The 25,871-nt window shown below is 38.2% G+C and overlaps 1 protein-coding gene across 1 annotated transcript in view; it reads left to right on the forward strand.

Moving 5' to 3' along the window:
* nrxn2b (neurexin 2b) overlaps positions 1-25,871 on the forward strand; it is a 742,597-nt gene that overhangs the window by 116,761 nt on the left and 599,965 nt on the right. Inside the window, exon 3 of the mRNA XM_042512007.1 lies at positions 3,374-3,403. Coding sequence (XP_042367941.1) covers positions 3,374-3,403 — 30 coding nt within the window. The remainder of the gene's footprint in view (positions 1-3,373; positions 3,404-25,871) is intronic.

Here is a 25,871-nt window from a genome sequence, read left to right on the forward strand (position 1 = left end):
CAACTGAGTTAGTCCGACCGAACAGTTTTGTTTACTTGGTAGCATTTACAGAACTGATTGAGTTTGATAAATAAAGTATTCTGCTGGATGCAAACTTTCATACTTGTATAATCTTACACATGATAACACAATAGAACTTGAGAAATTTACAGATATCCCAACTTCCCCACATGCAAATAAGATCAAGATCAACTAACTTGGGTTTCTTTAAAACTTTGTTGTCACTTAGGAAGAACAAGTTGTGTGTCTCATCATCATTTTTATGTTGCAATTTTAGAAAATTAAGTTAATTCAACAAAATTTAATTAAACCTGATGATTAGATAAATCAAATATAATGCCTCTATCAAGACAATTGATTTCCTAAATTGATAAAAAAAAAAAATAAGATCAGGATGTGAGTTTACAGTGAAGGAGTTAAAGTATCTCGGGGTCTTGCTCATGAGTGAGGGTGAAAGGGAGATGGATAGACGCTTTGGCGCAGTGTCTGCAGTGATGTGGGCCAAACCACCAGACTGTTGTAGCAAAGAGGGGACCGAACCAGAAAGCGTCTGATTTACTGGTCCATCTACATTCCAACCCTCATCTATGGTCATGAGCTTCGAGAAGAGACCGAAAGAAAGAGATTGTGCATTCAAGCAGCGAGTGAGTGTCCTCCATAATGTGGCTGGGCTCAGCCTTAGAGATAGGGTGAGGAGCTCAGACATCCGGAGCGAGCTTGGAGTAGAGCTGCTGCTTCTTTGTGTCAAAAGGGGCCAGTTGAGGTGGTTTAGGCATCTGATCAGGATGCCTCGAGGGCGGCTTGCATTAGAGGTGTTCTGAGTATGTCCAACTAGTAGGAGGCTCCGCAGTAGACCCAGAAAACACTGGAGTTATTATATTTCTTATCTGGCCTGGGAATGCCTTGGGGTCCCCTCAGGAGGAGCTAGAAAGTGTTTCTGAGGAAAGGGATGTCTGGAGTGCTTTGGTAAGCCTGCTGTCCCTGTGGCCTGGCCTTGGATAAGAGTTGAAAGTGGAAGCAGCTGCAGAAATCAGTGAGTGCAGAATACCTGCATTCATATGAAAAAGACGTTCACACTCCTGTACATATAGATCAATGCAATACCAAACTTTGATCTCAAGCATCAAGGAAAAAATTTAAATATGCTACACATGTTTACAAGCTAGTTCATTTGCTGTACATTCATAAACTGTAGCCGTCAGTGATGTGAGTTGCCAAAGTCTTTGAGGAAGCAAATACATTTGATTGCATATTATTTGTAGAATATATTCTGCATGCTTGACTCCTGTGCCGTTGCACTTTCTTGTTGACAAAGAGTGCATTTGATTGAGCTGTGTTCTGGCAGTGCAGAGCACCTAACATTTGAAATAGTATTGATCGACGAAAAGACAGGTTTGCTCCAATCGATTTGACCTTTTGGGACTTCTTGTCCAACAGACATAATATTGTTGATATTCCGCGCAGCCCGGGGTTAAATCCAATCTGCTTTAGCCTTTTGGTCTGTTTGGGAATAAACCACGCTTTAGGCCATAGTTAAGACCATGTTTCATTTTTTGTGTACTGTTTGTTTTATTTCATCCACAAGACATGTTACTCTATGTTTACAGAGCATGTCCCCTATGAGCTTTAATGTTTGGGCAGATAGATGATTATTTGTCCCCGTCAGGCATTTTTTCCCTGACGATTCCCTGTACAGAAGCATACCAAACACATGCTGGACGCTAATGTTTTTAACAGTAAGAGGTATTTTTCCTTTTTTAAGGATAAACATCCCCGTTAAGCCACAAATCTATATACTGCCCAAATTTAAGTGAGAACATTTAGTTAAAAAGAAAGTCTAACCTCTCATTTAAAGTGTCAATAATTAATTTATTAATCAGGAGGTAGAGCAGGTCTAACACTAATCAGAGGGTTGAAGGTTTGATCCCAGGCTCCTCCACTCAGCATGTCGAAGTACCCTTAGGCCAGATACTGAAGCCCTCATTGCTCCCTATAGCTGTGCTGCTGGTGTGTAAATGTGTATGAATGTTAAAAATCTGAGTAGCAGGTGGTACCTTATACAGTAGCCTTGGCCACCAGTGTGTGAATTTGTTTGTAAATGGGTGAACGTGACTTGTAGTGACAAAGTGCTTTTAGTGGTCAATATGACTAGAAAAGCACAGGTCCATTGACGTCAGTCAAAAATATGAGTTAACAATCATGAAAAACCAGTAATCTTTTTTTTTTTTTAAATGAAAAAAAGTCATTGAGGCACTTTTTTCTCTGTTTTACTTTTAGGTGGTTATTGTGTTTGGATTATGTGTCAGTTGTGATGGACAGGGAAAATCACAAAATAAAGTACAATAATGAAAAGGAACAACTATATGATTTATGGCAGGAATACCTAACTTCAGATAATATTTTTTGTATGTTTTGGACATAATTTTGAAATGATTTGAAACTGTTGGCTCGTTGCTTCTTCTAATGACAGTTTTGAAAGTGTGTTTGCTTATTTGTGGGGACGATTGTGCTGCGACTGGATACAGATGTGATTAGCCAGAGACAGGAAGTGATGACAGTGATTTTCGAGAGATCTGGACCTTAATATTTTTTCTGGTTATATTTCCAAATATGTGTAAAGAATTTCACATTGTGAATGTTTTCATGTAGGGATTGACAGAATGTGGAATGGTTTGCTATTTAATGTTCACCAACAACAGCTGGAGCTCACTGTGGACATCTTTCTTTTAAATCTATCGATCTGCTTTTTTGGCAAGTTGTGTGTGCTGTAGCCTACAGTAATAGAGCGAGTAAGTAAATATTTTGGGCTGGTGTTGTGTTGCTGTATTCTCACATCTGTGTTAGAATAATCTTTGGCTTTGGGTTTTAAAAGGCAACACAAAACACTTTATCCCATAGCGTTTTTTCCAGGTTTATCTCTGACCCCTCTCTGTGTGAGACCTTGCAGAGCTCCGATTCTGTTTTTTCTTGTGTGATTTGTGTACAGTAGGAGATGAGAAATCCAGTTCAAGTTTTTTTTTTCTGCCAAACAGTTCTGTGTGTTCCATAAGTACTCCAGAGGAAAAAAAAGCATTTGTGAGAGCAATAGCCTTCGGGGGTTGCGCCAAATGAAAATGCTTTTTTTTCTAAACCCCCCACACCTCACTCAAGAAGTGTTTGCTTGTTTTCTGTTACTATTCGCTCTCTCTCTCTCTCTCTATCTCTCTTTCTCGTTTTTTACCTTTGATTTGAACTCTGACATCCAAGTCTGCCCCAGGATGTCTGTCACAAACTGCAGTCCAACGTTGTGACAATGCTTTTTTTCTTCCCGTGCCTTTTATGACCTTCTTTTCTTCCTCTTTCTGTTCTTTTTTTCTGTTTTTTCCCTTTCAAGGTCTGGCGCACCTGACGTTAAACGACCAAGGTATGGGTTCATTCCTTTTATTTTGGTTCTGTTTTTTAAAGAGGAATTGACTCAGCCTCTTCTCCCCCTCAACCCCCTCGAAACTGCCGCTCTCCCTCCCGATTTCCTCCTCTGCTTTTTTACCCTCTCTCGGTGCCATGTCCCTCCATTATTCCCAAATCTTCCCTTGCCTTTTTAACTCTTTGCAACATCCTCCCCCGTTGCCACCCTCTTTCCTTCTTCTTCCACATCTCTTCATTTATTTCCGTTGTGCCTCCTGCTTCTCCTCCCTCTCCCTTGCCGCCATGTCTTTGTGCTTATTCTGTGACCTCCACCAATGTGTGTCCCACCCCTTGTCCTGTCCTATGGCTCACGTCCTGGACCTTCACCTCTGACCACCTTTGACCCCGACGACCTGACCCCCGGGGCTGAAGGTAACACTTTTCTGCTATCCCTTCTGCTTGGGTTTAAACAGAAAAAAAAATGCTGATTCTATTTGGAAATGTTTTGGTCAAAGTTACAAAAGCAAAAATGTGTCCACACCCCCATTCACTAACACTTCAAGGTGAAAGTGTTGTCGAATGTGCAGAGTTTTCTCTTCACCACTCTGCTGACATTCCCATTGTTTGGCATTCTGATTTAAAGGGCTACAGTTGATATGACTCAAGCTTAAATTGTATGTTTTTATGAGAAAATGTGTCTGCAATTGTTTCGATGTTGCTATGAACACTGGATGTTGTTTTTGATGCTATGTTGTACACAGCTGTTTAATTTCTGCCACACCACACTCCTCTTTATCCCCCACTCTTTATTCTCCAAAAACAGACATCATGAGCAACAGGCTTTGAATGTGAAAATCCGATGTGCTTTTGTGTACTTTTGCAGCCACAATGCATTTCAAACCACCACACTAAGCTCCAGTCTGACTATTTGCTATCCTTCACCGTTATGTTCTCCTCATTCTCTGACCTTTCTCTGCTCCTGGCCTCCCTGTGAGAAACGTCCATGGAAAATAGAAAGTGTTAAAGCAAAATTCACCAGAGAAAGGAAGTGAACAAGTGCAGTAGCTGGTGAATGCTCTGACCTTTTGCTGGTGATGAGCTTCCTGTCTTCTGTCATCATAGTTGGTGATCCACATAGACTCCCAGTAACAGCCCGTTTCCTCTGACTCAGCCCTTCACTCCGTGTCACTCATTAATCTCAAGTTGTTTTCCTATTATTGCAACATATGGAACAACTGGTGGAAAAGCTCAAGATTTAATGACAGTCTCAGGAAGTGACTCACCTTGGTTTTAAAAGGCAACTTGGACCCTTAGCAAACCCTACTGAACTATCCACGACCCTGCCGAACAACTGGCTTTAACAGCACCTCCGTCTTTTTGCTCATTTGTCAGATTTCAGCTTCACATAAAGTGAAGAGAAACATTATATCATTGTATCAGTGCTCTTTATGTTAATTCTCATTGTAGGTTGCATAGAAAGCTGAGATTAAACCTTAATTACTGCTTGGAAGAACTTAAATGAGTGCAACAGAATCAAAGTCAGCAGTGGCGTCTATCATTAGACTCCAAACCTATGGGTTGAGTGATTTAAAGTGAGAATATAAATTTGATTCAGGGCTTGAAATAGAAAAAGAAGAGTTGTCAGTTCTACCACTGAATGTAAAATGGTGCCTGGAAGATTAACAGTAGATACAATAGCTCATATCTATTGGTCCCTGTGTTTAATTAAGTTTAATGACATTTATTATGCAAGGTTGTGAATCAGCATATCCCATGCAACAACTAAAGTCGTCTTTATTCTTTGGACAATAGTACTTAACACTAACATATCTTCACATTAGCATACTAACTATTCTTAACCGTTCTTAAAACATTCATGCGTTACTTTAATATGATAAAGTAAAAATTTCAGTGTGAGTTGGAGTGTTTCAGACTTAAATGAAACATGGAGTTTTCTACTCATCATTAACAGTAGTTTATCAATGCCAGTATAGTACAGTATAGTATATAACACACTGTATAACACAAAATATTAGTTTCACATGTAGTACCAAACATAGGTTACTTGTTATTTTATTAATTAGTAAATTAAAAAGAAAAAAACAATAACAAACAAACAACAAAAAAAATGCAACCATTTTTAAACTTAATTTTTTAAGTCATATTTTAAATATTCATTCATTTATTGGCTGTAACCGCTTGTTGCCTTAAGGGTAGCGTGGGGGGGCTTGAGCCTATGCCAGCTGTCACTGGGCGAGAATACTACAAATATGAGAATATATCAAATATGTGATGATGAAAATTGTAATGGTTCCAGCATCTTAAATGTGAGGGTTTGCTGCTTGTAATGCTTTTGGACTATTGAATAGAACAACCAAATTAAAGATGTGAGCTCTGAGAAATTGCAATGGCTTATAAAAAATGAATAAATAAGTAAGCAAATGTATAGGCCAAAAGGTTAATCTGTTTATCAAGAATATAATTGTTGAATTAAGGGCCTTATGTAAACAATCTATAGTGCATGGTTTAAAGTGCATTCAGGCCATTTCCAACCGCCTTCATTAGTGGAATGATGCATAGTCTGGGTGCAAAGTAAGGCACAGGTTGCATTTAGTCACTTGAATAATCATAGGTATATTGAGCACAACATGAATTCAACCAGTCAATCAATACATTGAGATGATGTTAGAAGAAGTTGCATTATTGTTAGTCTGACTATACATTGACTGTTAAAATACATGTTAAAATGTTAGTCAGACTGAAATTATATTAAGTCGAATTTCTCAAAGTAAGACTATCACACCTTGGATGATTTCTTGTATATGCTATGTATACGCTATGATCTTAGCTGGCCAAGGCGTTCTAAACATGCTCCAAAGTCCCCGTGCCAGGCTTTGACCTGGAAGTCAAACAGCCTAAATTCCTAGACAAAAGCCGGGAAAAAAAAGCAGAGGAAAAAAAGGAAGACAGCAAAACAAGACAAAGGTACCAAGTAAAGTATAGAGTAATGCACAGTGCTAAAAAGTTGTCACTGCCCAACTTGCAACCAGTTTGCCCTTGCTAACTTGTTTGGTGTGTGGCGTAATAGGTCAGCAGGAAAGAGATCCAATAGAAACTAGCTGAAAGGGGTTATAATGCCACCCACTCTGGCAAAGTCAGACATGCTTCCATCAATAAATGGATTCTCCCCCGGTGCTTGTTTACTGGGACAAGGACAGTATTCCATTTAAATGGCCCTATTGAGAGCTCTAACCATAGTTTGACTTAACTGTGCATGTAAAGGTATTGAATGTCAACTGCCAGTACCTTTAAAAGCCTGGTGCACTTGCACCTGGTGTGTTGCTGTTTAAATGGAAGATTCTACAAATCTGAGCAATGTTATAGGAGCAGTAACAACAGTGAGATCACTGCTGCAACTATTGTGGGACATTTAAGCAGCAAAATTAAAACATTTTTAGCTTCTGAGAAAATCAGTGAAGCTACTTTTCTCCTCACACGGACATGCGCACGGCATCTCTCTTTATTGGGAATCCAACAGCAGCTCTGCTCTGCTCTCTGCTATGTTTGCATTTACAGAATGTCAATATTTTCCTCATTAAAGATATATTATTTCACCCCCCCCCCCCCACAACCTGGGTGGATGAAATGCTTCTTGGTCTGTGTAACAAGCAGTGTGAGCCCCATTCTGACTTTCAATCAGGTTTTTCCTGATCAAAGGCACAATCATCATAAAATAGCAAGATGCCAACAGTGAACCTGAACACACCTCATTTTAAGACCTACACATCCATGAGAGCACAGATGGGCTACCTAGTATAATAACAAATCTGGATTTTTGGCCAATCAGACATACTTTCAGCCCCAGCCCTGCTCAGCCTAGGACAAAAATTGTGTAAAATGTCACCTATCGTCAATTTTTAACTATCACTGAGCAAGATCTTCACTTGTTCATGGCTCCTATGTTGCTCAACACAAAGACAGAATATATTTCTCTATCCCCATCAGACATTCGCTGCCACCAGCAGATGAATTGTGACCCTAATCCCTTCATCTCTATGCAGTCTATACTCTCCCTCCATATAAGATCTTCCACAACCTGCTGCCATTAAATCTGATACCTGTCTGTAGTCCATCCCAAACTGGGCTGACTCTTGCTACATGCTGGTAGCAAGATGAGCACGCACCAAAATAATAGAACATACCAGAAAAATGGGAAATCTGACATTAGAGCATCTATCCATCTCCATTGTCTCCCCTGAGACGCGCCCTGATCTCAACATCAGACATTCAGGCCCTATGTCCAGGGTTAGGCTGTGCTTTGCCCGGCCCCACAAGCAGCACAAGCTAAACTTGAAAGAAACTGAAAAGTCTGTAACTTTTTTTAAAGAGAGAGAGAAGAAGGGCTGGATTGGGAAAGATAAGGTGAGGAAACAAGTTGTAGAAAATAAATGGGCTCTATCACAAGCACAGCTCAGCAGCTTTAATGTCACTGAGTGCAACACATTTCTCTCTCCTGCTTGTACTTTCTCAAAAACAGTTGTGCAATAAAAAACAATCTCAAAATAGGCCACAGGCAACCAGCGGAGGTCTAATGCATTATTCTGTTAGGAGATAACATAAAACAACTACTGTACACATACTAATATGTATTTTTTCTTTTATGATTTTCATCACCAGGGCTATCCGTGTTAGTCTATAAAGGCTACACAGGTAAATAACCTGGGGGTTGATGCCATATTATCAGAGTTCAAAGTAAAGTAGCTGATTATGCTGGTTTCATCCAACAGTGCATTGCCAGCCATTTATATTGATTACCCCATAGCCAGAATTAATACAGTGTTTGTTCCCAATGGACAGGCCAGAAACATCTTAAAAGAGAAAAATCAATAAACCTATTTGGTAAAGGCAAGAACGTGTGACATGTTAGCGAATTAGATGATTTTCACTGGAGGATGTAGTCACCTCACAGCTTCCTGGGCATTAACTTTCCTAAAAATCTGTGTGTGTGTTCATGTATGTGTCCCTGCATGTCAGGGTAGCCACATCTTTAACAACATAAAAAAGGGTCTTGGTCAATGTTAACGATCAGAGGCGGGTGCCTCAGCCATCACATAACCAGGCCAAGAAAATCAATGTCAGTCTCTTCTCAAACCCAAGGCTGTCCTTCACAGCTGTAGGAAGGACAAACCTCAGGCTTCAGTCTGTGCTGATCTCTATCAGCCTGTCTGTCTGTGGTCTGTGTGAAGCTGCTGCCAACCGCACACAACGGACCGCACGCTTGGAAAGCATAGATTACATTTAACAATAAAAATGTGATTATCTCTTAAACGGAGCCTTGACAGACATGAGTTTTTCGAGCAATTATTATCATGAACCAAATTAATTGAAATAGGCTACATTGTTGCATTAATTGCATTATATATATATATATATATAACACTTGTAAATAAACATTGTAACATAATTTTGGCCATTACCAGCAGCTCTCTCCTCCACTAAGCTTTACTAAACACACTTACATATTATTAAATAAACAGACACATTTTCATGCAAAAATATAGAGAAAGCAAACATTTAATTGCCTCAAACCACCAAGGTTCTTAAAAAAAGAAGTTTGAAATAGAAAGGATCTCAGTTTGTAGTTGTATTGAAGAAAAAAAATATTTTGTTGGATTTTCATTGGAAAAAAAGGCACTGGGAATGTATTTTAGCAAAATCTCACCATTCTGAATTGGTTCATGTATCTAAAAAAGACAATTAGCTAGATAAGTCTGCATTTTAGATTGAAGAAATAATTTTTTAAAAATGCCGCAAGGCTATCCTGACGACAGTGCACTATTGACTTTCATCAGATGTTATGGTCAATATGCATATTTTCAATATATTATGCATTTATTTTGTCTTTTGGAATTTAAAGGCAATGGACTGCAAAGCCATCCAAAAAGTAACTCAAATTAAATAAATAAATAAATAATAATAACTAATCTGCATTATGCTCCAAAGATGACTTAATTAAATAGCATCAAATTAATTGAGATTCCATTAAATCATTTTTTTTTTAGCTTCTGTTAGCTAAAAAAAAACGCAATCACAGATTTATCTTGAGTAGTAAGTTATGGCTAAACATTCTGGCTACGAATTTACTGCTGTTGCTGTCAGGCATAAACCTCAAATCTACGTATTTATCATTTTAATCCGTAGTCAGTGCTATTGGTCACTAGCGCTAGGACAATATGCTTACCTACTAATTTAAAGGTATTGTAACAAATGGGTGCCAACGGAATATGTATTGTGATTCTTAAGTAATTTGATTCTACAAGTAATGCAATTTTAGTTATTGCAATTCATTGTGCCGTTGGTCTTTTCTATATTAAATCATAGGAAGAAGTTAAATCATACATTTCTAAAGCATATATGTTGTGAGACATGTTAACAAAAATAATTAATATAGTCAGTCAGTCAGTCAGTCTCTCTGACCTTTATTTAAAATCATCATTTACTGCCTAAAAAGTGATAAACTAACTAATTTTTAAATGGTCTTACTTTGACCTACTTCATTTCCATACTTGCTAAAATGTACACTTAGAGCAGGTGGAAAATCCGGAGATAAAGCTTTATCAGCAGCATCACCAGAATTCAGCTGGCGCAAACCCCCGTGCCAGAGTTCACATTGGTGTGGGTCTGATCTGTGTAATGGCAGCAACAGAAAGTTTGCTGATCTGGCCGAGAATGTGCTCATTGCCGGCTGAATTTGAGTTGGTATTCAAGAAGCTAAAGGTCCATGCCCTCGGACCATCCATCATATTATGCTTTCTTGCTTCAACTTGTTTTTTCTTGAAAGTGATATGATGTCACTTTACTCATGGACTGCAATAACAGAGAGAACGTAGAGTATTGCCCCTTCTGCTTGTGAATTGTATCTACATAGGACACACACAAAAAATCTATGATTCTTAGTGACACACCCCCCATCCCTATCACCCATTACATCTGTTATTAAGTTTTCCAAATACTTAAGCACTGACAGGTATTAAAAAGAGTTTGTGACTGAATCCGGAAACTGTTGCCAAAACCTGATAACACCAACCCACCTCCATCACCTGAATGAAATGCTTTAAACATAATTTCCAAATAAATAACTAAATAAAGAAAAAAATGTAAAAAAGAACTGGTCATACAACTGGTTTTAATACAAACTGAGTTCTCTCTACTCAAGAAACACTTAGTAACACTAAGCAAACGTTTTGTTGCTGCCGTTATGCAGGTTAGAGCAAGCGCCACCGCTGGCCACCAGCCTGCTGAATTCGAGTTGCTAAAGCCGTTCCGCAGTCTGTCTCCTGAGCCGCTGTTTATTCTCCTCCTGGCGAATATTCTGCAAGCAATGGGGAATGAGACGGAGGGACTGCTGGGTGCACTAGCTAGCTATTTCTTGTTTCATTTGTACACTTATAAACAGATAGAGTCAAAGCAGGGCAAGGAGGGTCTGAGCGTATCAGTACACTGTACGTAACTCTACAACCAAATAACATTTTACCTATCTTAAACAGTAAGAACAATAGATAAACGATATGTATTGGGCAGTGTTAAAATTGTGTTGGGCCATAGAATTTTGGCCAAATAAGTTCAATGACAGAAAAAAGATTGCACACAAAGCTGCGGTAAACTTTTTACTCTCTAAGTTGATGATAATGTGATGCACATATTGATGCTGCAGTTGTAATCAATTATGAAAAGATCTATGAGCAAAACCCTAATTTGAGCTTGATTTAGGTAATAATACAATAACACATGCATATGTGTGACCATGTATAAAGACAAAATATTAACTTTAACAACAGAATTATTTATTTATTTATATATTTATTCATTTGTTTTAAGCTAAGTAACCATTTTGGACATACATGGTTTCCCCCAGACATTCATGATATGCTGTATAAACAGCATTGGAAATTTTTGACTTTTTTTTCATGTTCATTCTCTACTCCAGCAGGTATGTTGTAAAAGCCGTGAATATGCTGCTTAAAAATAATCTACAGTACAATGACAGTAAACAGTAATGATCCAGTGTATCTGTAGTTGTATCTGTCTCATAAAACTCAATTAATAGTAATATTAAGTGTCCAATGTATTGTGCAGTGTATTCAGTGCTGTATGCTAATATAGATGTAGCCTATTTCCTTGGAACAGTAGTCTCCAAGGTGTTCAAGTGCTGCTCCAAACAGCTGCCCTGAAGGTGTTTTCAGCTTTAACAAACTAATTAAGAGGCCTTTAAATAATTAAAACTGCCGTTTCCAATAATAGAAAAAAAATGTGCAAGTTAATGGCTCTAAATTGCCAACATTTTCAGCCCCTTGGCTTAGGAACTGCAGATGCTATTTGCAAATGGACCATTTCATTTTCCATTTGAACAAAGTCCCCCACCGCCACCACCACCTCTTTTGGAGAGGCCAGCACGATGCATACTGGGAATCAAATTAACCAGGCCCTGGGAGATTGTCTCTTGGCAGGTTTAATGTAGATCTCCTTGGAGATACTGTGGGGAAAATGAAGAGAATATCCAGCCTGATCTGTATCTAACCTCGAATGTAATAGACTAGGTCCAGGTCAAGATAGCCATCTCTGTCTGAGCTCACTGAGGGCAGTTTATAGAGTCCTCGTGCCACTGTGTTTGGTCTGAGCTATTTAAACACACTGAGAAGTGCAGTGAAGCGCAGTACAAGTGCAAAACAAACAGAGCATCATTATTCATACTGTATGCTTTTGTTTTTTAAACTTATCATTAATGTATCTTTATTTATATATATATATATAAAAACCAGTGCTTGCCTTATCACAATTTAATCTTGAACGTGTAATTAGGTTCACAAATTATCACTACTGCACCACCTCTCTGTATCATCTTGTCTAAGCACTTCACATGGCTTTAAATTATCTTTGCTCAAGGAAAAATCATCAGAATGTGTTTCTCCACTTTATAACAGCCTATTGCCCACTGTCCTTTTTAATTAAACTAGACGAAAAATCTTTTATTTGAGCAATGGAGACTTTGCATTCTCCGCTAAGCTGTAACAACAAGTGGCTATGGCTTGACAAGCTGGCAGAGATGCCTGCAGTTTTTAATAGAGTGTTTTATTTAAACAATTACACAGCAGTGAGGCTAATGGCATAAATACAAAAGATCATAGCTGGTTCAATATTAAAGCTGCTGAGAAATGTGCCAGAAAGTAGGCTTGTGGGCAGTCATAAATCGTTGCAGTGATATTAGAAAAAAAAATGTTGAGAAAATGCCAGTAACTCATTGTAACAAAATGTTCTTAATGTTCTAGCCATCGAAAATAATATAAAATTATGCTCCATGTCCTTCAGATTCATGACATACAGATTATTTTTCTACCAACATAATACAATGTTTGGTTCTTGAATAATGCATTCACCCAATTAACGACTGCACTCAAAAAAGAACATAAAATAGTACATAAGCCAAACAAATAGCAGAACTACATTTAGATAATTAATAACTTCACTAAGACCATCATATGTTTAGAGAAAATGCAAACTGGCCTGCTCTTTTTCAGCAACATTGTGCTTCATGGTCAAAATGTCTTGTTGAGTTCTTTCAGATAGTGTGTGTTCAGCACTACGTCTCTTGGTTTTCTAATAATCGTATGACGTATTTAAATAGGCAAAAATAACGTTGCAACGACCAACTAAGACTGTATAATAATTAATAGTTCAGTGTTAATAATCTTGCAACAAACCAACATAGATTTAAACCTATTTTATCTTTTTAAGTCTAAGATCACTCTCTTAAAATGATGTTAATCAAACAATGTTTGTATTAACATAGATTAGTTGAGATAAAACACATTTGTACTTTCTATGATGAATTTAGCTTATTATTATGCTGCCAAACCAATATCAGTGACCTTTTTTGAAAAATCTTGCATTTGAATTTCCGCACTTAATTTTAGCACAGCCATCATCAAAAAGGTGGTACCCTGCTTCAGCCAGAGAAGGCAATTAACAAATGTGTGACACTGAAGGAGAGCAGTTTTAGGAAAATGATGGCATGATCACTAAACATAAGAAAGTCGCTGGTTGCATATGTATATCTGAGAACTGTCAAACTTCACTGTCCATCTTAAAACGTCTCGCAATTATCTCTTTGTCAAACTATCAGCTTAAACGTTGACCTTTCAGTAAAGCTTGAATTTAGATTTCAGTAAAGTGGAAACAAAACTAATTTTCAGGGATGTAGCACTGAATTCTAAGTTCTATGAATACGCTGTCACTGTGGGCCCCCGCTTTTTTTCCTCTTGATCCATGCCACTGTCATGCACCCTTTGAATTTATTTTCTTTCAAAGTCATTTTGCTTTGCTTCCCTTCCCTTCCTCTCAGCACAAGTGGTCTCTCACTTGGTTCTAGCTGTGGTTAGAGATTAATCCTAGTGCAGGGCTGGACTAAAGGGCTGAGAGGGGCCTCAGAGAGCTTCCCTTAATTTTGTATACTTAGTGCAGTCTTTTAACCAATTAATTCTGCCAGTTTTAGTATTGTTATGGCAATAATTAATTAGAAATTTTCAAAAGTGCAATCAAAACCACTATTTTCAGTCAGTCTGGCATTTTGAAGGACTTCTCCCAATGGGACTGTGGGTAATCAGTCTCGCTTACCCCTTCCCAACTACGACACCCCTGCTAAAATTTAAATTTAGGGTTTAAATGCAACCTTGTTTGATTTTAAAAGAGGTATGGAGTGACAGAAAATCCATTCACACAGCATGATTTCATCCAGTTAAAAATGTCATCATCGCTGTGCCTCCCAAGGGACGATCATTTAGAATTTCTCTGTGACCTCTCCCACCCTGTTCAGCAGCCTGGGCATGGTGGGCTGTCTGGCTTGAAGCCTGCGAGGCTACTGCAGAGACATTAGGCCAGGATGACAGAAGTCCTCACACAGGCAGGAATTTCTCCTGACACAGCAGCAGGCTAAAATGGATGGAGCTCTACAGCAGCCTGAATCTGCTGCACACAGTCCCCACAGCCGTCTAGAGAAAAGCCTGGGATGAGTAGATCTGTGGCTGTGAGGCCACTATGGCAACAACATATCATTGCTGCTCTGCTATAATCATCAGAGGTTCAGTTTGTTCCTCCCCAAACCAAAGTTTGGATACCTAGCCTGCAACATATATTTACACAAAGTTCAAAAGGTAGAAAGGATAATCTATTTTTTGGCTCAGTTTTGAGACATCTGTAACAAACTAAATGAAAATACAAGCAATGTAGTACATGCAAGTAGTCTGATGCCCCTTAAAGCCATATGATGACATGTATAAGCCCAATTCAAAAACAGTTGTGATACTGTGTAACACATAAAATAAAAACAGAACACAATTATTTGCAAATATTTTTTGACCTATATACAGAACTGAATACAGTACAAAGAAAAGATATTTAATGTTCAAACTGATTGTTTCCAGTTAAAAAAAAAAACGAAACTGTTAAGAACTCTGCCTGCAGCATCTTACACACGATGGAATCATTACTGGATATAATAGGGGCAACCTTGAAACTCATTTCTTCACAAGCAAGGTTGGTCAAACTACAAGCAATACAATCATTTTCTTTACGCACAATTGCAACTAAATTCGGATTTCACCAACTAAAACCCATGATATTTAAAGATTCAGAGAATCCAGAGAAATCTTTGTACATAAACCAGGATTGACCTGTGACCTCTGAGCCCAGTGCAGTAAAAACCAATATGGTTGTATAAAGAATATTTCCACAAGTGCTTGCGAACACTCTGGAACTATTTTCAGTAAACACAGGCTCTTAACACTATGCTCCTGTCCCAACTTTTTTGGAAGGCATTGCGGGCATCAAATCCAGAATCATTGTATATTTATTACAAGGTTTTCAGTTTGAATATTAGTGAAGAACATTACATTTTGAATATAAATGACTTGTCTTTAGGCTGTATTTAAATGAATATAGGTCAAAAACAATTTGCAAACCATTACATTCTGTTTTATTATTTTTTTTCTACATTTTTTTGTACATGTATAATCCTTACCCCTTACACTAACCCTTCAGAATCAGAATCCAGTTTTATTGCAAAGTACATTTACATATACAAGGGATTTGACTTGGTGTTTTGGTGCAAAACAATTAACATAAAGGAAGAATAAAAATATCGAATTTAAATAGTATAAGAGATACAAATATAAAAGCAATTTCAAAATATAAAATGAAAAAACAGAATATAAAGAACACAACATGTATGTACAAAAGGTGCAATGGAGGATGTGCAGATGTGCAGAAGTTGGTTTCATGATACTGATATGAAATTCAAATCACAGTGTAATTAACATCATCCACCAAATAATATTAAAAATATCAGGATCCATATTTGAGGTCAACGATGTATGAGTCAGTTCCTGTTAATGGCGTAATCACAATCATGACGCTAATGCTGATTGACAGGGCTGGACTGAGGCTACTCTGCGTGACCTTCAGTTGATTCCTTGGGTGACGGGAATGACAGACTTTGAGGTGTGTGACAGTCCCAGTCCCTCTGCCCCCCTCCCTTTGCTCCGCGATTGATCGGAGGCCTTCATTGTGCTTCCCAGGCTAGTCACGCCTCGTTATTGGCAGCCTCACTTAGAGAAACTGACAGGGCGCATCATACACACAGCCAAGTCCCACTTTACATGGGAATGGTCGCACACTGCTATTCACACATTTGCACACAAACAAAGAAAATCACTACTAGGTGTTCCCTTTTAGACTTGTAGACCACATATTACCTGTGTTAAATGGTAGTATCCTGTTAGACTTTTTATTTTCGCTTTTTGATTGAAAACAAAAACAAAAAAAAACCCTTAAAATTGGAAGGCGACTCTGGCAGATAACATGGTTTCCAAAAACAACACCTAAAATAACTCATGCGCCACACACAAGCATAGCAAAGAAAATCACCATGTCAATCAAGTTTTCATTAATGTCCCCATTGCAATAGAGAAATTGACATCATTCCAGCTTGACAAAGTAGCATAAAATAAAGAGGATCATGAAAAGAGAGGCTTCCATCTGTTCAATGTATAGTGAGAATGCAGGCCTAGGAGAGTTCACAACATTGAATTACTTTGATATGTAGGAGCAGCAAAACATCTGGATGTTAAATATAATCATTTATATGACACCTCTATAACCCTCTGCATCTCTTACCATCCAATCAGGCGACCTTGAGTTGAATATGTCTGGTTAAAGTGGGTAATTATAGAATGTAAGCACTGTGGTTTTGCTTTTGATTGCTACCTGGGGATTTAAAATGAAAACATATGTTTGCCTTGGTATAACGCAATATGTCATGCCACTTTAGTAGAGAAAACATGGTATTGGACACCATTAATAGAGCTCTGTTTGTGGCTCTAAACTAATCTGTAGTTTAAAGACCTCTTTAGTCATGTTTAGAACCCACTTACTTCAATGTTAACTACATGCAGCTAGAAAACTACAGCATTTTTTTTTTACTACCAAAAAGTCTTTAAAAAAAAAACAACAAAAAAAACAGAATAAATGCAAACCTGATTCAAATCAAGATTAATTTGTTTCTGACCAATTAATCCAAGAAGTTTTGCAAAACTAGGGAACCCTTAAATCTCAGTGAGGTCTTGTTTCATTTAATAATGCATTCAGGCTTTAGCCAGCACAAGTGCAGCCTCCAGGGCTGAAAAAATGAAGCCAACACGACAGTTCCAGAAGCTATAGTTCCTTGAATGTCCACTTTAGGCTGGATGAAGCAAGTCAGTCCTCATAGATACCCATGTCAAAATGCTCAATTGCAGCAGAATTAAACATGTTTGCAGCTTATTACAAAGGACAGTTTTGGTCTTTAGCTAATTTCTCTATTAATGGCAATGCCTCTGAATTATGAATGCCTAAAGCTATGCATAAGTATTTAACAGACTGTCTGCAAAGCATCAACACAGTCTTTCAACCAGATCTACCCCTACACCCTCAACAGTTCCATCCTCTCATCCAAATGTGGTCACTTCTAGTACCAGAAATCCAAGATTGCAAAAACGCCAAACTCGAGGCTTAAAAGTGGAAGTCGATGATACCGATTTGTGAAATCACAGTGGCCATGAGCATTATTTTGTACAGTCCATGGGCCTGCCACACTTGGACAGTCTCCTCTTTTTAAAATCATATTGAATTTTTGCACCATCAACACTAAAAGATTTGCAATGATATATTTTTACAGCTGATAATAATATCTATGTTTAAAGCCAGGCTGTCTCCTCACTGAAGGGATTTTATGCTAATTTAACATAAATTGATCATTTTCCTCAATAAATGTGTCCAATCTGATGCTGAAGCTTCCAAATGTCACTGATTGCTAGGTGGTTTAATTTGATCTGATTTGTGAAAAAAACCCAAAGTAAAATAAAATCTAACTTCTTAGAGGCCAAGACAGTAAAGAGACATTAGGACCTGACCAGGCTGAAACACTTAATCTTGGACATGGCTCAGTCAGACATAATCTTAAAGCCCAAATTTCTACTATTATTGAGTTGGAAAACAAAACATAATTGAAACAGCTCCAGAAATCTATGAATCATGAGATTAAAATGATTGTTAATTTCAATGGACTGATGGGCATATTTATTGGGCTTGAGCATTGTTTAACCACTTAAACTCTGTTATGGATAAACCAAAAGATAGATATGGAAAACGATGTAAATGGGGCTGCATTCAGGGCTGTGAGTTTCTTGCCCATTTAAAAAAAAATAGATTGGAGAAAAGTAAGATTTGTTTTGTCAGAACATCTAACATTTCCCAAATGGTCTTTAAAAAAAGAAGAAAAAAATACAACAAACAATTTCCATTAATTTCTGATAAAGTTGGTCATGCATGGATACTGTGAGAGTAACCAAGGAAATCAAATATATTGAACACAGCGTGGGCCCATAGGCCTGGTATAGTAGCGTGTATTTACTCCCTCTTTATATGTAGCTGTGCCCTCTCCCCCTTGAACACAGCGTGGGCCTATAGGCTCAGTGTAGCGGCGTGTATACACTCCTTCTTCATATATAGCAGTTGGCCTCTCTCCCTTTTTCTTTAATTGCCTGAACCTTTACCACCAATGTTATTTTTTCCCTAAGCTTCAATGGTGTGACCCTATTGTTCCATCTCCTTTTTTTAACATTTGTAGTCCTTATTTAGAAGCAAGCTTAATTGAATTTGGCCCGTGGGGCATTAATCTTGGGGCTGTGTGGTCAGAGGCTGGAAATTGGATCCAGGTCAGGTTTTTACATGTTGTAATTAAGGTCACAAGGGGCAAGAGGGAGGGAGAGGAAGTAGAGTGGGTGAGGAGGGATGGAGGAGCGCATTACATAGAGTAGAGGACTGAGGGAGAAGTATGGAAACTGAAGGGTTAGCACGGGTGTTCAGATGAGCAGTGAAAGAAAGAAAGGATAGGAAAAGATGAGAAAAAAAAGCTGAATTTCAGTGATGACAAATGGAAGAGTAATGGTATATTTACAGACCAGATGAGAAAGTGAGGGCTGGGTGAACTCAATGAAAGGGGGATGAGGAAGAGAAATAGGATGAGCAGCATATAGAGTGTAACATATTGTCACAGGCTGACCAAAGGCATTTTGCTATTCCAAGCATAACCAAAGGGCCCGCGATTACAAACGCTTTGAGATGTGAGACAACTCATCTCTTTTCTCTTTCTAGATGCATCCTTCTTCCCATTTCTGTTTCCACCTTATTCTTGTCATCATTTGCTTTCTCTTCGCTCATGCTGTCTCCCTTTCTCTGTCTGCTTCCCAGAGAGACAAAATCAGGCGTTGGGGGGAAACTGATGAAGACAGGGATATGTGGAAATAGAGAACGGGGGAGGAGGAGGGGGAATGGGGAGATGAGACCCATCAGGAGATGAGTGTAACAGGAGTAGAATGATAATGACCAGTGAGCCCTTGCTTTGCATTGCTCTGTCTCTGCACAGCCGGTGTCACCGGGAAAAAAATCCGCAGAGCATGCATGTACTGTAGCGTCTAATCTAGTCGCTGCCTACACACGGCCTCAACACTCTCCTACTCAGTTCAGCAACACCGAAGCTGCCATAAACCCCTTGAGGGAGCAGGAACTCCCAACAATTACCACAAGGAACATCAAAAGGATCGCACACTCATAGAATTAATCACCCCCCTTTCTACGACACACATACATTCATGCACACTTATTGAGATGAAGCAGTCTTGCTTCATATCTTATTTCCACAGTCTTAGCATTGTTGGACTGCATAAAGCTCATGAATACTCGCTCCGTGATAAAAGCATTTCAGGCGACGAGGTTAGAGCGCCAAGAGTTAAAACCACGCTCTAGTACCACACTCCCTCTAATGTTCTCAAAGCATTTAAATGTAGACTGCAGCAAAATTGAAAGCTGAATAAGTAAATTTTAGGCCGCATATTTAATAGTCTTTTCGGGGGGTAAAAAAGAAAAAAAGGCAGCTCCGACTGGCCGACTAGAATGAAATGTAATGAACAAAAATAATCACTCTCTCTTTCACAGTCTCTCTCCCTGTCCTGGGGAAAATGATATTTCTGCATTTAGTAAATAAAAAGAAAGAAGGGAGAGCTAATCTCTTTGGTGGAAGAGGAGGACGGACTAATGAAACATGTTGACACATGTATTAGAGGCTGCCATAATTGAATAAGGGGATTTGGAAGAGAGAGAGAACATTATTAAGATATGTGGGGATTTAAAACGGTAGAGGGCCAACTGTGTGAAAACCAGAGCCTAGAAACGTCTCCTTCATGTTGTCCTAATATAGAGGCTTGGTTTGTTCCAGTCCTGCCTTTCTGTGTCATTATTTTATCTTCAGCACCATTTGCATAACACATATCTTAGTGAGCCACAGCTGGAATCTGTACTTCAATTAAACTTACTATAGATAACATTTATGGGGCTTAGATCTTTCCATGGATGATCTCCTTACTTCAACCATTAAATCAACAGCGCATAACAGTTCTGTATGTTAGGTCGTTCACACTCTGTGTACATATAGTCTACCATATGTAGCTATAAAGCACTCATACAAACTAAAAAATACGACAATTGTGCAACGCAAGCTCAATATGCTCTCCCCATAAGCCAAGAAATATGTGCAGCATACAATATGTTGGTAGGTTGGCTTGATGGTGAAGCCAGAAGAGTCAATAATCAAAAAAATCACAAAAATAAAAGATGCTAACATTTATTTTAGTATTAAAATTCAATGATTGTTGCCATTCATATTAATAAGATACTCTCTGGGCCTTTGGGAGCTCACCTGTTAGAGCAGGTGACCCATGAACTAAAGCTATGTCATTGCCATAGCAACCGCTTGTTAGATTCCAACCTTGGCCTTTTGTTGCATGTCATCGCCTCTATCTGCTGCTTTCATAGTATAACTGTCCTGTCAAATAAGGCAAAAAGCGCTAAAAATATATTTTAAAAAAAGATACAGTTATATACATACAGTATGACATTTTTGCCTGAAATTAATTGATTGAATAGTGATGCAGAAACAAACAGTGTAACTACTACAGAGACTGTGGCTGCCTCAATGGGGGCCATTACCACTTTAAGACCTTGCAATTTATCTATAGTGTTAGTATTTAATTAGAGGTATTTAGCAGTATTCTTATTCCCATGCTGTAAGCCTACACATTTCAGATGTTATCAGACCATTAAATGGCAGTTATTGCTCCCATTATGGAGTACTTCAGACATAACATATTAAGTTAGGCTGATGGGGAAGTTAGCGTTGCCCTGGTTCCCTGCCAAAAGGCCTATGGGATTTTTCCACTGGATTTTGATTATTTGTAAATCAGTTCTGTGGCAGGCAAAAGTTATCATACTTACATACGTACATATGTTTTCTTGAGCAAGATAATCTTCACAAATGGATGCCACTTTTATGATTTTTTAGGTCTCAATGCAATTGCCAGAAATAAAAAGCTAACATTAGACTTTAAATGAACTGCACAATGGTCACATCGCTACCACAACAAGGCTGTAAATGTGTTTTTTGGTGTGATGTGAATCTGTTGTTTTATTTAGACACTTGTTAGCAAGATATATGCAAGCCTCGTATTTTCCAAGGGGTGTATTTAGCAATGAATTTTATGTTTTAGAACAAAATGTAATAATCTCATCTCTTAGGTCTGGAAGTTAAAATAAGTCCAAACTGAACTTTAGTTGCACGTGGGGCATTAACCATGATCTCCTGTGTGAAAGTCCTGTGTTTGTCGCTCTTTATATACTACGCTTTTTCACCTGACTCCCTCCTTTGCTACTGCCATAATTACTACAGCACTGAAACTATAGGAGGTAGAGTAGTGCCATACTGCCTCAAATCTATACTCACAAGGATGACTGATAACAGCCATTCAATGGGCTGATAAAAGGGCTGATGACATCTAAAGCAGATAGTATGCCTCATTTTGATTCCCAGTGAGTACGTCTTTATTTTCATTCTGTTCCATTTAAGTAAACCAAAAATAACTAAACTAAAAACTGCGTGTAAAAGCTTAGAGGGAAGCAGAATAATGATATAAATGCTTTAAAGCACAGAAGTGTGAATAGTGAAATGATATAATTATTTCCCACCATGTAGGAGGACTAACTTAAATTCTTAGGAGAAAAACAAAAAAAAACATGTAAAAGGTCAATGGCAAAAAATGGTTAGAAACTGCTATGCCAACAGGAGGTGGGAAATTATAATTCAAAAGCCAAATTTATCCACAAAAATTAGCATCAGACTGCCAATTGTGCTGTTGTGCTGAGTCCTACAGTTAACTTTCACAGTTACAGCTTTAATGGTGACACACCCTTTATAACATTATACCCACACGTTGCTCTGTCTGAACCAATAAAGTCAGTGTAATGACACTGGCACACGACTTCATGCTGACATGTTCCAACCACACATTAAATGAGATTACAGGGTGGAGCTGACTTGTCTTTGATACCCCACCTGGCCTATCATGTAGCATACTGTGACTGCACTCTGTCCTTCTCCCTTGAGTGTTACAGTCATATGTCTAATTAGTAGATATTCACAGTCTTCCAAAGCTTGCCTCCCGCTCACCTCCTGTAATCCCCTACTGCATGTCATTTTAAGAATTAGATATACTAAAGGTATGAAGATTCATCCTTATGACAGTGGATGTATCCACTATCCATAATCCATTTTGAACTATGCGGCTATTAGTCAATAGCAGAGTCGACAGAAAAGTTTGACATTAAAATTAAGTGTAAACATCACTCTGTCAATTTACATCTATACTTTGAACAAAAATCTAAACAGAGCACTTTTTTTTTTTGCTCCCATTTTTCACAAGTTTAAGTAAAGATATTTTTGTGCACTTATTAGGTATATTTCTGTCAAATTTTGGTTACAAATTTGTTAAAATCTTTGCTAGTGAGTACTTCTCCTTTCCCAAGATAATATACCCACATAACCAGTGTGGGATATCAACATACTTATTAAAAAGAATCATTAATACACGAGTGTGCCATGGGACGGTTTCCAGGAAACGTGTCATTGTCATGCTGACTGCAGGGATGTTGCCCGTGAACTGAATGTTCATTTCACTATCATAAAACGCTTCCAGTGTTGTTTCCCCAAATTTAGCAGTACATCTAACCATTCTCACAACTGCACAAGTTGGTTAAGATTACTAACTGCTGATCAAGACCCTGGTGAGGCCGATGAGCATGCAGATGAGCCTCCCTGAGACAATTTCTGATGGTTGGTGCAGACATTGTTCAGTTGTGCAGAACAATTGTTGCATCAGCCGTCTGGTCTCAGATAAGTTTACAGGGAAAAACGCTTGCTGTGGAGGTCCTGAGCTGGTGTGGTTAAACATGGTCTGCAGTTGTGAGGGTGGTTGGATGTACTGCCAAATTCACAGAAATTACGTTTGAGATGGTTTATGGTAGTCTGGTGGACATACAGTAGCTGTAGTCAGCAGCCAATGGCATGCCCTTCACAAGTTGTGACATTTGTGGCACTGTGTCGTGTGATGAAACTACACATTTTTGAGAGTCCTTTTATTGTTACCATCCCAAAGCACACCTGTGTGGTACTGATGCCGTTAAATCAGTATTTTGATTTTGCCATACGTGTCAGGTGGATGAATTAATTGGAAAGATTATAACAAATAATTTGAAAGATTATAAGAAAAAGAGAAATATATTCAGTAAGTGCATATAAAAAACTTGGATATTTAAATTAAACCTGTAAAAAAAAAAGACGCAAAGGTGTTAAATAGGTCTTAAAAGACTTCCTAGTGTTCCTACATTAATGAGCATCAAAGAACCAGATTTATATCATAAACCCTAATTTTAATGCTTCAGTATTACTCTTAATGATGGAAACACAAAATGATTGACTTTATCCTTGCGCATTTTGTTTAAAACATGTATAATTTGACGTGTACAAATTTGAAGAAAATCCATTAAATCTTAAAAGGTTGAAGAAAAAGACACTGGAGTTAAGTAAGAGTGTTGAGGATCTGCTGTTATTATGTAAGTCTGAAATACAGTTTCTCAGCTTTCTCAGTATAAATAGAGATAGCTCTGCATTTTGCAGGTTATGACCTTTCCCAGCCGAAGCTGCACCTTTTTTAATTCCTATCCTAACATTTGAAAAAGAACTCATATTGACCTTGTCGTCCAAATGACTCCTTTCATTGGACTGATCAAAGCTACCTATCTTATCTCCAAATGGGCTTAATTGGGCATATGATGTGTGTAGTGAAAGGTTTTAACATATTACTGAGGCTTGGTGAACCAAAATAATTCCCCCTCGTTAAGATAAGAAGCCGGTGCCAACTGTCTGGAGTGCTTTCAGAGAACTCACCGCACGCTCCCCAGCATCAAGGTGAACTGTCAAATAAGCCAGACAGAAAAGTCGCTCACCAAGGTTACTGGGAATTCACAGGTTTTCAAAGAAGTGTTAACAATTCATTATCTGGTTTTGGTTCAGTCTTACATTTCACTGCTTTTGTCATGGGTACAATTGCTAAGTGCATGTACTAATCAGTAGTTGAAAGACTTAAATGGCATCTTCTTACCAATTATATTGTGTTCTTGAATGGGAAAAAAACCTACTTTTATCCAAGAGCATATTTCCACAGGAGAGTATATTAGCTTTTTGCAAATGAAAAAGGAAGCTGGTAAAAGGTTGTCACGGCCTTCTGAGACATTTTACACCAGGCAAAATACACCGCATCGTTTTTTTTTTTTTTTTTTTCCTTCTTGCTAATTTTGAGAATTCATAGGGCAGTGGGTGGTTTTGTGCTCGCCGGAGCATACAAGTAGAGGCAATGAGGCAAGTAGAATAACATTAGATCCCCTTGTTTGAAAGTGCAATCCACGGAGCAGGTAGCCGGGGCGGGGAGGGCATTCGTGTTTGCCGCTCTGATCAAGTGCATAACTAATGACTGCTGCTCCAAATGTCAGCGGAGACGTAGGGCTACCCTGACGGATGCCTCACATCACACAAGAAATATCAAATTACAGGACCTGATCAAAACAAGGGCTAATTTTCTCAGCAAGGGCCAGGGGACAGGGATATTATGAAGAGAAAGATGGGCGTTGGGACCGGGGATGTGCATGAGGAGGTTAAAAAAAGAAAAAAGAAAACTGACATCAAATGAAGCCATTAGGCAGAGGAGAGGGCCTTCATGTTGACTGCAGGCTTTTATGTCAGCTGAGAACAAAAGAGATGCTGTGTAAGTCAAAGGCTCGCTCAAATGTTGTCATGCAGCTAACGGCGCTACAGTCACACTTATTAGTGAGCTATTACAGCTATTTCTTTGTGTGCATGACTCGCATTCCCAATTCCCAAAACCAGTTTGCAAGCATTTTTTCATTCTAGGATTATGGTTAGGTTAGGGTTAAAACACAGAATTCTACAGGATATTCTGAAGGGCACAGGCACAAGGGTAACAAAAATAGATTCACTGTGCAAAGGTTCCTTAATGAATCAGTTTTGGTTTTTGGTTTCCAAAAAAGGGGTTTATATAGTTAAAAAAAACAACCAAAAAACTTTTAAAAATCCAGATGAAATAGTAGATGGTTAAAATAACACACACACAACAAGATAAAAACAATAAAAATATACAATATAATATTGTTAATGATAAAATGGTGGGAAAAGTGGGAAAAATAAAAGGTAGGGAGAGTTAAAAACACAAAGTAATTTCCGTTAAAAGGAGAACACCAGAGAACGGAGAAATAGCTGGGAAAAGTGGGAATCTCCATTATTAATAAAACATGATGGTTCTTCTGGGTCCCCTTGGTCCCCTCTGTAGTTGGATATAATGTGATAAAATTGATCTCTTATGACCGTGTAAGGGAATAAAATTCAGTCTTTATATTTAAATTTGAAAGTACTTGAAAGAATAAATAAATAAGAAAAT

Source organism: Plectropomus leopardus, chromosome 23 (genome assembly GCF_008729295.1).
Source record: "Plectropomus leopardus isolate mb chromosome 23, YSFRI_Pleo_2.0, whole genome shotgun sequence".
Classification (NCBI taxonomy): domain Eukaryota; kingdom Metazoa; phylum Chordata; class Actinopteri; order Perciformes; family Serranidae; genus Plectropomus; species Plectropomus leopardus.